At 41.8% G+C, this 14,327-nt stretch overlaps 1 protein-coding gene across 1 annotated transcript in view; it reads left to right on the top strand.

Moving 5' to 3' along the window:
- ca16b (carbonic anhydrase XVI b) overlaps window positions 1-14,327 on the top strand; it is a 98,813-nt gene that overhangs the window by 13,358 nt on the left and 71,128 nt on the right. Inside the window, exon 2 of the mRNA XM_075461202.1 lies at window positions 7,422-7,526. Coding sequence (XP_075317317.1) covers window positions 7,422-7,526 — 105 coding nt within the window. The remainder of the gene's footprint in view (window positions 1-7,421; window positions 7,527-14,327) is intronic.

Raw genomic sequence — 14,327 nt, 5'->3', positions numbered from 1 at the left:
ATTTGCAGCACCGCTGTGGTTGTATTTTATTATCCGACAATTATACTGTACCATTTTGCTGATGCTTTCCTCTAAATCACTTTACAGTAGCTACGCCGCCATAAATTCTTTCAGGCTGGGCTGGTCACGCTGTTCTGTGATCAAATAACTGACCTGGCGGTATCAGTGTCAAGCTCCTAGATGGACCCATTTACATTACCAGTAATCAGCCATCCCCACTCGCCAGCACCATTAATGTGTGAGGAGTGTAATGCATCTACCAGAGGCAGCTGAATATATTTCAGAATCAATAACTAGACAATTCATGCAGGACTGCACAGCATGCTTTGAAGAATGACCTCATAAGCTCTTGGCACTTAAGTGATCCAATTGCCACATATTGAAAACTCACTTTACACAGTAAATTTCCCTGACATTGTCAGAGCTCTTATGTACAGTCCTGCCAGTCCTGTGTGTGGACACAGATTTGAAGATTGTTTATAGTAGTCTGTGAAAGGAACAAGCCATGGCTGGTCTAGGAAGGATCACAAGCTTGATTTTGTGTAATCTTGTTAATGGTTTTCATCAGAGTCCCTGATGCACTCAATCAGTAATCACTCTGGCTATTTAATGCATTTAATTCACTGTACAAGCATTGGCCTGGAAGCACATTTAACGGCTGATTGACACAGTTAAGATTTACTGTATAATTTCACCATTTCTTAGTAGTAGCCGTCCACTGTAGACTCTGTCTGTCTGGATTTTGCCACGTTTGTCCTTAGCAGGAGGTCATGCAGTTTTAATTCAGAAGTCAGGTTTGGCCAGACAATAGAACAATTGCTCTTTACTGGCATCTTTTTTTAAATTGAAGTAAATGCCAGGATGTGCTGGGTTTTGTGTGTGTGTGTGTGTGTGCATGCTTTATTTCTTTTTTTGTATTCAAGGAAGACTGAATACACCGGAGACTTTCATCTAGACCTTTTCTCCCACATGCTCTATCAAAGTCTGACACATGATGTACTCTGTGTCTCACTTATCCCTGGGGGTAAAAGGTTTAAAAAGACTGTAACACATGACACATCACACATCTCAGGCCTCCTCTCCTCTGACTTATGTAATATCGTAGCACAGATCATATAAATCTTCACTATACATCCTCTTTTTTTTGGCATCTGATGGGTGTGTTGAGGGCAGTTGACCTCAACACACACATCAGGCCATCTCATTATGAATTTTATCATAATTAGATGGCCTTATCAATTTCTTTACAAGACCGGTTTAGACAAAAGCCTGCAGAGTCGTGCGTGTGGCCTAATGAGAGAGTCAAGCATGCCTCCTTTGCCCTTCCTTTAATTCTTCTTGCTTTGTTGGGTTAGTTCCCCGAATGCAACGCAAACAAAAAAAAAAAAGAAGAAGTTTTTAATGTTTGGAAGGAGATCCGAGGCTGCAGCGCACACAACGCTCACATTCGTGTGCACTCTCATTTAAAAGTTTTGAATTTCTGCCACATCATCACCATTTCTGATCGTCTCCGCGTCTCGCTATAAATTAGCATTAGTGTGCCGGCACCCCGCGTGGCATTAACAAACATCTTCGAATTTAGCATGCTCTCGCACTTCCTGTCAATTAACATGAGGAGCACAAAGCCTCGACAGGTGTGAACGTGTACTCGGATATGTTCATACTCAGAAAAAAAAAGACAAGATGTGAGGGGATTTTTCTTTTCTTTTTCTTTTTCTTCCTTCAGTCGAAGAAGGTTTCTTAACACTAGACTAATTGGCTTAATTCGACAGCAACATGGCTTCATTTCTCTGGCCCAAGGACGCTGATGGAAGTCTCTTTGCTGAAACTGCTCATTTGTGTTTAGCTGTGTGGGTCTAAATATCTGCATTGGGATTTGAGTTGGTGTGTTATTATTTCAGAGTTTGATGTTTTAGCCCGAAGGCCCGGCTCCCTCTGTGCTGTATCTCTGGCTGATCTTGGCATTTCTCATGTTCCCGAGGTCCTTGGTGTGACTCGAACACTTCCGGGGATATCTTGCCACATTTCCCACTTTCCGAGAAACACATGCGCTCACAAGATCGAGCTCCCCTCAATTCTTCTCTGAGCTCATCTGCAACAGAGGGACCGATTTTTCTTTCTTTTCTTTAAAAAAAAAAAATCACTTATCACAGTTATGGTGTTTAACTAAGCTTCATGCACTGTGGGTAGACCAAGGTGTTTGTCATTTAAAAAAACAAAAAAAACAAAGGGGGCACAGTGGGTGTGCCTGTCATAAAGAAATGCGTTAACAGAGAGCAGAGCAGATGTCCTTATATTTCACACTTGACTCTATGCATTAGAGATGAGTTTGTCCTAGACGGCAGCTGTCTCCCTCAATATGCACATTTTTCCCTCATACATAGCAATTTTGGATCAAGAGTCCACCTTTTCTGCACTCGCAAAGCCTGCGAAAACAAAAGCTCACTTCTGCTCGGTGAGATTTAAAGAGGGAATAATGTAAACACTGTTCAGGCTGTAGTTTGTCTAATTAGTAAATTTAATGATGTGCATTTTCTCTGCCTCTTATTTAAGGGACACATTGAGAAAATGGGACTGGGTGATGGGTATGAGCCGTGCTGGCCCCTTCTCCCACAACAACTGCTGTCAAAATGTCTGCATGTGATCCTGAATGTAAAGCAGGACGACGCTGCTGAAGGAGAACGGGAAAACTGTAACAGCACTGACTGATGTGTTGGAAAGAATCCACTTTATTTAAAAGACTCTATTCATCACGCCGCCTTCATTAGGCATGTGGAGGTGATGGGGAAATGCATTTTTCAATAAAATGCATGCTCTTCGGGGACGTCGCCTGCAGGAATGCTTTTCTGTTTCTGCGAGGTAGCAGAAGGCCTCTGTATGTAGTGTTGAAATCGTGGAAGTGAGCTAATCATTCACATATGTGTATATATATAAATATATATATATCATCACATGCTGTTTTTTCCCTCAGTGATAATGGATTTTACCAATATGGAACAACACCAGAGATGTGTAACTAGCAGGAATTTATTCTTGTCTTTTGTTTTTCTTGTTTTTCGCTCAACGAATCCCAAGAAAAACATAGAAACCGATGACGAACTGGTCCTGCGAACATGCATCGTCTCGAGTTGACAAACCCCGACCGCGTTGTGCTGGAGACATCAGTCACTTCTGTTTTTTTTCTTTCTATCTTAACCAATTAAAAATAAATCAGTGAGCCTCACTGTTGTCCCCCCCCCCCCCCCCCGTCACATGTTCCTTAATTGTCACGAGTGTGGACACTCAGTTTATTTTGAGTCAGTCCCAGACGTTGTCTTGCTGCGGTAAATATTCATTAACACACCAAATCCATGTCTGACAATAATCCTCAACAAGTGAGTAATGTTTGCCTGAACCTGGCCGTGCCCCTATGTTTGAGGACATTATTTAACCTTCTCTGATAAGGAAACTGTGAATTTCTACGTTTTAAAATGTAATTCTGTCCTCAGTGGGAAAGATATGGACTAAAGTTTGCAGGGTTGTGTTTTTCTTTCTTTCTTTCTTTTATTTTGTGGGGTGTATTCATGACGGCAACACATGTAGAACATTGACGGCTTCATCTTTTAAAGCCAGATGCCTTTTTTTCTGAGGATGGGCACAGAATAAGAGTTTAGCACATGACTTCTCACGCACCTGCCTTACTGGTCTTCGGCTTGTTTTCATATTCGTAGAAACAAATCGTGTAAGAAAAAAAAAAAGCAGGTCCAAAGTTCAGTTTTATTTGTGGAGCTCCATTAGCTTACATAAGACATAATACTCCTTTTGCTTTCAGACTTCCATGAATCATGAGTGGATTATTTCTCATGCCGGTGCTTTCTGCACTGAGAACGGGGTTAAGTACTCGGACTGTTTTTGCTTTATTATATTGCTTTACATTACACCTGCATTAATTGGCTGTATTGGGTGAATATAGTCAATGTAAATGTTAGAATTCACCTGGAAGCTGTAACTCGGGATGCCTTTGAGAGCTCAGTAAATCCCTCAGTAATCCTTCTGGTGACATGGGTGTGCCAGCCTGGCTGCACCTCACAGATCTGATCCTAACACTGGTGATTGATATTTTAACTCTGTCCCCCAATGACTAATGCAAGTTAAATGCTCCTGTGGTTGTTGTTAGGCTGCTGTTTTTCAAGAGCTCTCAGGGGTTCTTGGCTTGTTGTTGCGTGTGATATTATGGAACAAATGGTAGAGCTTAATGGTGGTGTAGATGATTTAACTGCCCTCGGGGCAATGGGAAAGGAAAATGATTTTGCAGGAATATACAGTGTACAAATGTTTTTCTGTAGCTGTTTTAGAGGCCTGTTTTCTTCTTTGTCGGCGTCCTAAAAATATAATCAAAGTGGAAAAGAAAAATCCAGGACGAACCAGTTGTATGTATCGTCTCATTTCAAATACTTGCTAAGCTGCGTGATTCACCAGTGTTTTCCACATTTCAGATTTATGTATTTTGTTGGAGTGCAGCACAGCTCCCCTCAGTCTCCTTCAGGCCCAGCCGGGACTGTGTTGTCTGCTCTGCTCCATCAAAAATGCTGTGGCTTTAATCCTTTGCCCACAGGGGACGGCTGACATGGATGTGTGTAAACTGTTGACATGGTGCTGTCTCCTATGCTCTCTGATCAAAGACGGTGCAGTCCTCCTGTTTCACAACCTGCCTTCAAATATGCTCCGAGTCTCAGTCTCCCAGACTCCCTCCCTCCCTGGTTCACACTTTATGTTAACCCGGGTCTCCTCATAGTAAATTGGTACATCTGATAATAACAAAGCAGCCGTTTACGACTGTGCTCATGTAGCGTCTGTGGCCTCCCTCTAAGCAGTGGATATGATCAGGGAAAACGGTGTGTAAGTGGCCCATGCCTTAGTGGAAACTATTTTAAGGGGCGGTAATGCACTGACTTTAAGTGCAAAAAAAGATTTGGCTCAATGTTGTGCTTACTTTAATTAATCCTTGGTAATGATGCAACTATTAGTAAGAACTCAGCTCATCTTAAGTGGCTGCAGATGTGTGTGCGTGTGTGTGTGTGTGTGAGAGAGAGAGAGAATGAGTGAGTATGTATTAGATGTGTGCAAATGCTGATCAAGCCAGTTACAGCTCACTCTGTAAAGGTGGGCCTAGCTTCAGGAGTCCAGGGACTTCTACTGCTGTTCTTAAGTTCCCCTTAAACCTCACGAGGCTGCTGACAAGTATGATAGAAACTCGTTGTCATGGTTACAGTGTCACAGTGCTGTTTCGCATGCGTCTATGGAGTAAGAGCTGGGAACTGAGATTTTAAAGCTTTTAATCTTGCAAGAAAATTCCATAAAAGATATAGCACTGAGCTAGTGTTGTGTGAGAAGGAGCTGATACTCAGAAACGCACCAAAAGACTGTTCTGGTAGCTTTAGTCCGTTTTAGGATGTGAGATTAACTGTTGTGCCAAGCTGCATGTTTGCAGAGGAAACCGTGTGAAGACTTTTAAAATGGCGAGCACCTTATCAAAGCACAATTTCTTTCGTGCCAGTTGTTTTAAAAAAAAAAAAAAAAATCTGATACAACACGGTCTATCTAAACGAATTGAAAAGCTATATTGCATCAAGCAGCACTGTTTTTGCCCATTTCAGAATATTGTGGTCTATGCTTTTGTTTTAGTTTTTATTCTCCTGCTGTTCTCTTTACACAGAAACAATCTGTCTTCCAAATTGTTTGCATCCTTCTAGCAACGAGGAACCAATATTAGCCGGTCTCCAGGTTTTGAATGCCACAGCAAGTTTTGACTGCTTAAAGCAACACAAATCAGTATTGTTTTTGCTCTTGCACCTGATTGACAATAGCTTCAGCGAGACGTTCTCGTCTCCTCTGGCACCGGCTACATCCGTCGCAGAGTTCATTTTCCCCATTGAGTTTGATCGTTGTACGTCTGAGGCGACGCTCTAGGGAGTGTGCATGCTAAAGGACAATTTGTGCCTCTAGCATTCGCTGTAATTTTGTTGACAATGTTTGATTTTCTTTCAGGCAATTTTTCATAGAAGCTAAAGAGACATTTGTGCCTAAAAGATATGGGACTGATTGTCTACACCCCTGGTAGCACAGGCTGGCTGCATTTTACTAATCTGACTTTTCATAAAAGGGCTGAGCAGGGAAGCTGTTTTGACTTTAATGTTTGCCGTGCGTGTATTTTGAACACACTGACTGTCCAGTCCATTGAATTCTTTTTCTTTCCCCGATGACCTGCTGCTGTAAAGGATTTTAATGGATTGTAAGTGTAAGATAGCAGGAAGCAATCACATTATCCATGGGAGAAGCTCCTCTTATTTTCTGCAGAGCTCTGATGGTGGTGATTACCACCCATTAATGCTTTGTGTCAACTCATGGCGCCCGGGTTGAAAGCATAGATCGTCACCATTGTTGCTTCACTTCTGTTTCCATCTGGGCTAAGAAGCTATGCAGTTCAGGACAAATATATATAGACCTATTAATTGCTAAGCAGGTGGGACGATTATTGGTCATTTTCAGATCTACCATCAGCCCCCCCCTGGAATTTCAAGAGGCTAGTAAGAAAAATAGGAACTTGTTGTGGCTGCTGTGGAACTTTGTTTTTGATTGCACGCAGGGATATATTTAGTTTCCAGTCTTCTCTTTAGAGTTCATGGATCCAGCCTTGGGTGGATCTTTGCATGCCCTTTCTTTGACCTTGTGAGTTCTCTCCAGCTGCTGCGGTTTCATCCCACAATCCAAAGGCACGTCAGGTAAATTTGTTATTCCAAATGTGCCATATGCGCGAGGATAAGCGCACACGGTTGTGTGGCTCCGTCTCTCGGACAGGCGACCTGTCAGCGGTATACTCCGACTCTCATCCAGCGGCAGCTGGGATAGCCTCCGGTCAGCCCGCTGCGACCTTTGAGAGATAAAGCGGGTATTGAGGATGGAGGGATGGGTGGGTGATATTGACATTATATCCGGTCCATCGGCCATCCTGATCTCTAAATACAGTATGCAGCATTGGCCTTTGAAGAGCCTGTCCTCCTGGTCAGAATTTATTAATCTTTGACAAGTATATCTCAGCCACTGACAACTACAGGGGGTCCAGGCTGAGAGAAGCTGCACTTTGAAGGAAGATTTTGAGGAAAGTTTGCTGAATGTACGGTTTTGATTCCCACTTTGATTTTGGATGAATCAGAAAAAAAGTCCCTCCCTTAAATTTTCTATGAGAAATTGCACTTAACTGACGGCTACAGAGACAACTACGGCCCGGCTACACGCTTCGCTAAGAGCCTCCGCGCGAAGTGTTTATTTTTAGATGCTTTAATTGACTGTTGAATCCGTCGTCATACCATTTGTTTGGGTCGGAAAAGAAACTTTCTTTTTCCCCCCGTGGATTTTCTGACCTCTATCTTTGCCCTTCACAGTTGCATCGGGTGACCACACTCGCCTCACTGGAGGCAGCCATCCTGGAAACACAGGCGTAATGAGGGAGCGGAGGACAGCTGGTGACCCCTACTGGTCCTATTCAGGTAAGCTCTCATTTAGGCTCCGGCCGGAGCCTGAAATGGGAGGGAAAATTGCTCACCTCCTCTCCGAGTCTCCTGTCATTTCCCTGTTTCACTCTGTTGTTTTTCCTGCAGCCCTTTTCCCCTCCTCAGCGCTGTAGCCCGAAGGGTTTATTTAGACGTTTTAGTGTTCATTTAATGGCATACCTGTGCTGTATGTTTTCATTGCCCTTAATAACGGTAATTACACTAATGCATTTGGGAGAGAAACACTGACATATGGCATAATGAGTTAATGCTCAGACTGATAATGCTAGATTATTATGTTGTAGCCTGCTGTGTTTAACCAGAAATAATAAATCGACTCTTCTTGAAATGCATGTTTCTTTCGGTCAAAGATTTTGACACGTACACAATCGATGTATTGAAACTGATAAGGATCAATTCTTACACGTATTATTTTATGATGATGTTGCATTCGGTTTTGAATCCTTTTGTCCTTTAAAAAGTTTTAATGATACAAAATATACACACGGGCGCTTATGACTTCTTACGTGTCACATTTTGGTCTACAGAAGGAAGTTGTCTGAAGGACAGGTGACCAAGCTTTTGAAAAATCCGGTTGTTTCAGGTCCAGTCGACATTATTGATGATACGCATGTTTCCACTGGAAGAGTCGGTGTGTTTGGGAGTCTTTGCTTTGCCGCCGCCTCTAAATTTTCAGTCATCTACCTGAGAAAATCGTAGAGATTGATGACTGTGGCGGCGGAGAATAAACAGATGCATGCTCTAATGGATGAGTCATTACGTTCACTCATATGTTTGCAAATGTTTCCACGAGTTTGTGTCAGCATATCTGTATTTTGGGTGGTAGCGCTAAAGGGGGCAGCAGCTGAGCTGTAGGCTGTGGGATGGCAAATATCCTTCCTAATCAATACATTTGTCATTTGTGCGTATTGCATGTCTGAATATTTGTTTTCAACTCAGCATCTATTTTTGATTCTATTTTTCTATTTGGGATGATATTTTGACTGTGAGCTAGGAAATGCTGATCAAACATTGTTCATTAGGCAATTATTTGTACACTTTCAGTCGTGTACATTTAAAAATACTATACTTAAGATTGTTGAGCTTTTTGCAGCACTGTCCTGGTTGCCTGTAACAGCCTGGGGACTGATTTCTTTGTAAAGCGTTTGGGACACTTTTTTGTGGTGAAATCCAACACTGGAAAAAATCTAAATCTTACCAAGTATATGTGTCTCATTAAGTATCTCATTACACTTGATATAAGACACAATTGCCTAACAAGTACAATTTCAGCAAGATATAGGGACTTGTTTTAATACAATACATCTTGAATATCTTTTTAAGTGAAAAAGTCTTGAAAACATCAGTCATATTTCACATGAAACAAGCTTTTTTTTTTCATTTGAAAAGGTTTTTAAGCTCATTTCAAGATCATTTTTAACTCAAAAGTCCTAAATATCACATTTTATTTCAAGAAATCTTGACAAGCCGATTTTCACTAGTTCCATTGGCAGATGCTTATTTCAAGCAAAAACGTCTTGTATGTATTGTTTTTTTTACTTATTTTTGGAGGGGCATTTTTTCCAGTGAAAGGATGTGACATTTGTGCTTGATTCCAAGTTGCTTGCCCTCAATCAGTTGATTTATTGGGAATATGTGTTAAATGTTAGTCCAACTGAAATTGGACTAAACCACATTTCTCGTTGGGAGTGGAATTACTCCCACGTGTACGCCCTCACCTCGACCTAAACTTGCCCCGGCACTCCAGGCGGGCTCCACTTTCTGCCCCCGGGCTTTGACCTGGAAGTCACAGAAGAGGCCAGAACACAGAAGAAGAAGAAGAAGAAGAAGAAGAAGAAGAGGAAGAGGAAGAGGAAGAAGAAGCCTGTTTTGGCAGTGAAATGCCAACAAGGGATGGTGTGCATCTAAATTCTAAAGAAGTGTACACAATATGCATAACCGTAAAGCTGACCAGTTCACTGCTTGACATGGTACCAATTTGCCGCCGGCTAAATTGTTTGACAATTGTTTTGGTCTGTGCAGTAATGCCTTGTTCGAAGGAGAGAAAAAAAAAAAGAAAAAAGGCCAATAGAAGCAAGCTAACATTAGCACAAGGGGGCATATTGCAGCCGTTCAGACCCAGTTCATCACGGTACAGAAGAAACGGAACAATCTGTGAAGGAGGGCAGCTCTGTGGGGAATTTAGCTAGCAAAGGGTAAATGTGAGCGCAGGGAAGAAGCTAACACGTAAAGGGTGGGACGAAGCACAATGCAAGAGCCCTCATGCTTGCTCCAGCAGCTCATGTCATGCCGTTTAAACAAAAATGGAGTATACTGCACGTTAGTAACATTAGATAACGGCAAGCACACTTTTCTTCATTTAAGAAAGCAGAAATGAGAACAATCTGATTTCCTCATTTTTAGGTGTTGACGAAGATATCGTTGCTACAGCTGACGTTAGCTCTCAGGCTGCTGACAGCGCCTCTGAGCTCCTGCACAGTTGCTACACAGGCAGGGGATGTAATGAGTGACGAAAGGGTGAATGAGTGTCAACCTGCTGTCACAAACTTGTTCAAATAATTTAGAAATGTCCCATTGCTCGTTGATTTTCTCTTCTAATCAGTTCAGTATTTTGTTGAAAATGAAATCTGTGGCGTTGACAACGACTCTAAAGCCAAAGGTTTATTCTGTTTCCGGGTTTCAGATAAAAGGCTAAAAGCCTGCATTGTGCTGGTTTTCACAAAGAAAATTGTGTCAAAGAGCGATAAGAGAATTGACAAAGACTCAGACCAATAAGAAGTATCAATGATGGTAATGGGGGATCAGCAAAATCTTAAATTTCCATCCCCAATGGTAAGGGAGGAACTTGATAATTATGTACCAACTCTTTTTTTTTTCTCCTGACGGATGAGTCGCATTCAAATAGATATTCATTTTGGTGCTGCTCATTTAATATCATAAAGGATTTTACATGTTTATACATTTAAAAAACCTTTATTGCTATTAATGACACGGACAACAGCCAATATCTGCAGAAATGAATGGAAACTATTAGCCCAGGCCTAATAATGGTAGCTAAACAGTCTTTTGCTGTCCTCTGCGGGTATAAACTTTTGAAATGTAAAATCTCCTTAAACTTTGAAACTCTTCTGCTCCTCTGATCTGCTTTCAAATGTGCCATATTTCCCCAAATAGAAGCCGAGACCTTTACTCACGCCAACGGCTTAAGGTACCGGGCCTCGATTTCAAATAGTTCTTTATTTTGAAACGGGGCACATAAACGCTTGTGCCTCACTTCTACATACCTGTGTGTTCATTCGTGAGCTTTCACAGGTTTTTTTTTTTTTTTTTTTTTCTATTCTTTTAAACCCCAGAATTTGCCTCAAGCACGTCGAAAAGGATTGAACCTTTGCTGTGGATTGAGGAGAGGGACTGTGCCAGAAAAGATGAGTAATTATACTCACAGCGTGGCTTTTTAGTGTGAAAGATGGGGAAAGCATACTGAATGCAAAAAGCTTACCGGACAGATACGGAGTGGTTCACGATGAAGAAATGATTAAAAAAAAACAAAAAAAACGGCGTGATTGTTTCATTGAACTGATCCAAAAGGATTTTCCAGCTCTGATTTGCACATTGAGATGACAGGTATGCCTCTTTTTCCTTATTTCATGTTCTCCTTCTCTCCTTTCTCCCGCCCAACCGGGCCTCCACTTGGGGGCCAACCTCTATTTGTTCATGTCAACCCAACCCCCAGCGAGTGTAAAAGGACCTGCTTTTAATTAAATCCCGGATTTTGTTTGAGGATGAGCTTTTTTTTTTTTTTTTTTTTTTTTTTTTTTTTTGCACACACAGTCGATCAAATAGATCACGAAATAAAACTTTTGTACTGAATCAAATTGCTTTTCAGTTGAATCAAGTCCTCAAATTTAAAGACTAAAAATGAAATGCACACACAGACATCACACACACTTATTCTGCTTGTGTGTGTGTGTGGTCTGGGCGGTGTGCAGTTCTGATAAGCATGTTGTTTCAGAGCACCACTACTTATTCAGCCATACACATCTACACGAATGCAAACACGGCCCTCTCTTGCCCATCAAGCAGTTCCAATGGGAAATTTGGGTTGTGTGCTTTGATCGAGGGCACCTCACTGAAAGAGCTCGGGGAGGGAGCACTTGTATTTACAGGTCCGAAAACACCACCTTGCAAATAACAAACTCAGTCCCCGAGCTACCGGAGTGCATCACAGCTGTGAGAATGATTACACTGAAGGAATATTTTGTCTTTGACTCTGCAGTTGTGAGCCCACAAAATCAGGGTTTTAGGCAAGAAGATTGCGCAATCCACAGTGGAAAAATGAGCTGTGCTTACTTTGGACTCGTGTTTGTTTGGTATTCACATCACTCCTGACGGTGGTCTTCGGCTCCCTTAGTTGTCTGGTAGAGGCAGCGAGAGACTGTCTGCTTTGACTATCCAAGCATGACAGCTCTCTCGCAACATACAAGGTATGTGGAGCCCGTAATAAGAAACCTAATCACTTCAAACGTGTCTTTGTTTTCTAGAATTCGCTGTGCTCAGAAGTCCTCTATAAACAGGCGACCTTAATCACCGTTTCGCATCTGTGTGTCTCACGAATAGATTCAACCATTTCATTTCTTTGATTGGAAAACAGTTCAGATAATATGACACTAGAGGAAAACACGCTTGCTTTTTGACCTTGGCGAGGGTTTGTGGTTGAAGTGGAAATTGCCGCAGGCTTCGTAAGTGACGATAAAACGAGCCACCGGAGGCTTAACCGTGGTAGTGAACCAACACGAACATGACTTTGCTTTTCTTTTGATTTATTTTTCTCGTGTATGAGAACTTCAACAAAAGTCCCGCTCTTCACTCATGGAGTTTGATGGGTAAAAGAACAGCGTCTCATTTTCGTTTCTGTAGGTGGTATTGTACGTTTTTCACCGTGACCACATTGCTCTTTGTGCTCTTTGTGTTGTAACTGTTATTATGTGCTCGGCCTTGATGTTAATCTCCAACTGCAAATTCAGCTCTGCTTTACTGGCACAAGGACCAAACCAGAGTCCTAAGCAGGCTCACAGCATCGTCTGAATATTCACTTTCTAATAAAGACATCAGAGTTGGCTTTTGGTCGTAACATTAAATTTTAGGGCCAAATGTTATTTGTTATTGATTTTTTTATTTTTTTTATTTTTTTAGTTTTTGTTACTTAACTAATTGTGTATTTTTGTGTAGACAGAGCTACACGTATAAGGTTAATACCTATAGTTTGTAATGTCCTGGGAAATCATCCAGCCATGTGCTGTTTGAGAGCTGCTTAGAACATGCTTGGCGAGAGGTGAGCCTATAATTTGGGGAACTGCTTTAAAAAGGAAATTTATATTGAGATGGTGGCTTTAAAGAAAGACAAAAAAAAAGGCAAACATTGGGTCAGGGAACTGGTAGACATGGGGGAACTTTTGGACATCCATTTCAGGCCTGTGCAGACCACCAATTCCTACCAGTGAAGGCAGCTGGCTGATTGCACCGAGAAAAAGGGAAGCATTGAGAGAACACAGAAATGTCCATTACTTTGGGAGTGTAATTAGTGGCCAAGGCTGTGAATAGGGGACAGACAAGCGTGCCTTAGCAGCTAAATGGTTATTAAGGGCATTTGCTCTGTGCAAGTGAGTGTAACCGAGATGCACGCAGTAGGGTTAGCCTCGGGCTAGAAGGTACTCGTGCAAGGCGGGCTTCAGCTCTATGAGCGAGACACACATAACATATAGAGGAGCGAGCCTTTCCTCATCGCTCACTGTGTAGCCCTCCAGTGCACGTGTGCTCTGGAAGAAAGCCGATGGACGAATGTGGAAGCAAAAATAGATAAAACTCAGTAAAAATGTAAAAAAAAAAAGTTTGTCTTTAAAATTCTTCTTCTACGTGAGATCAGGTAGTTGTCATAGTGATGGAAAGTAAACATGTTTTCTTGAAGATGCACGTCAGTCTTTACGATTTTTCTCTTTTCGAAGTCATATTAGTTGTCGCACTCCGTTTTTTTCCATGACGAGACGGATTCTTTTTTTTTTTTTTTTCCTTCTCCCCACGTAACATATTACTTCAAAGCATCAATGTTCAGGGCACCCAGTGCAAGGAGAGTTCTAATCGGTCAGTGACATGTCGCCTTCCTGTGTGCTTTGATTATGAACCACGGTGCAAGTAGTCTTCAAACCCGCACCTTGAAACTTGATTAAAAGTTATTTAAGGTGGGCTGTGTGTGTGTGTGTGTGTGTGTGTGTGTGTGTGTGTAGGCACGCATGTGGAGGCATTTTTCATAAGAGGGATGATATCTTACTCACTGTAAGACTCCCGCAGGAACAGGGCTATGCATCATTTCCCCTTTTTATACCTTTGCAGGTTTTCACATCATTTCTGTTGGTTTCTCTCGCTTGCTTTATCAGAGGTTTTATTTCTTTATTTTTAGTTTGCTTTTGCTGTGGATTTATCTGTCGGGTTTAATTACAGCCCAACATTTGGAGTACCTTAATGCAGATTTGCAGGAGCATTATGTTTGATCCCCCTCTAACAGGGTGACGCAGGGAAAATGAATAAATAAAACAAAGCCAAGAAATGCCAGCAATAGATATCGAGGACTGTAGATTAACTTTGTACAGGTGATTGTCAATTTTTCATTTGCGTTGCATTATAAGATCGTCGCTGAATTAACTCGCACTCCACTTCAGACTGATGCGAGCAGTCGATCCTTAATGAAAGATTGATGGCTTTGCTTTGATCACAGCAAGAATT

The sequence above is a fragment of the Odontesthes bonariensis genome, chromosome 3 (genome assembly GCF_027942865.1).
Source record: "Odontesthes bonariensis isolate fOdoBon6 chromosome 3, fOdoBon6.hap1, whole genome shotgun sequence".
NCBI classification, from domain to species: Eukaryota; Metazoa; Chordata; class Actinopteri; order Atheriniformes; family Atherinopsidae; genus Odontesthes; species Odontesthes bonariensis.
This window is presented reverse-complemented; position numbering and strand designations above follow the sequence as displayed.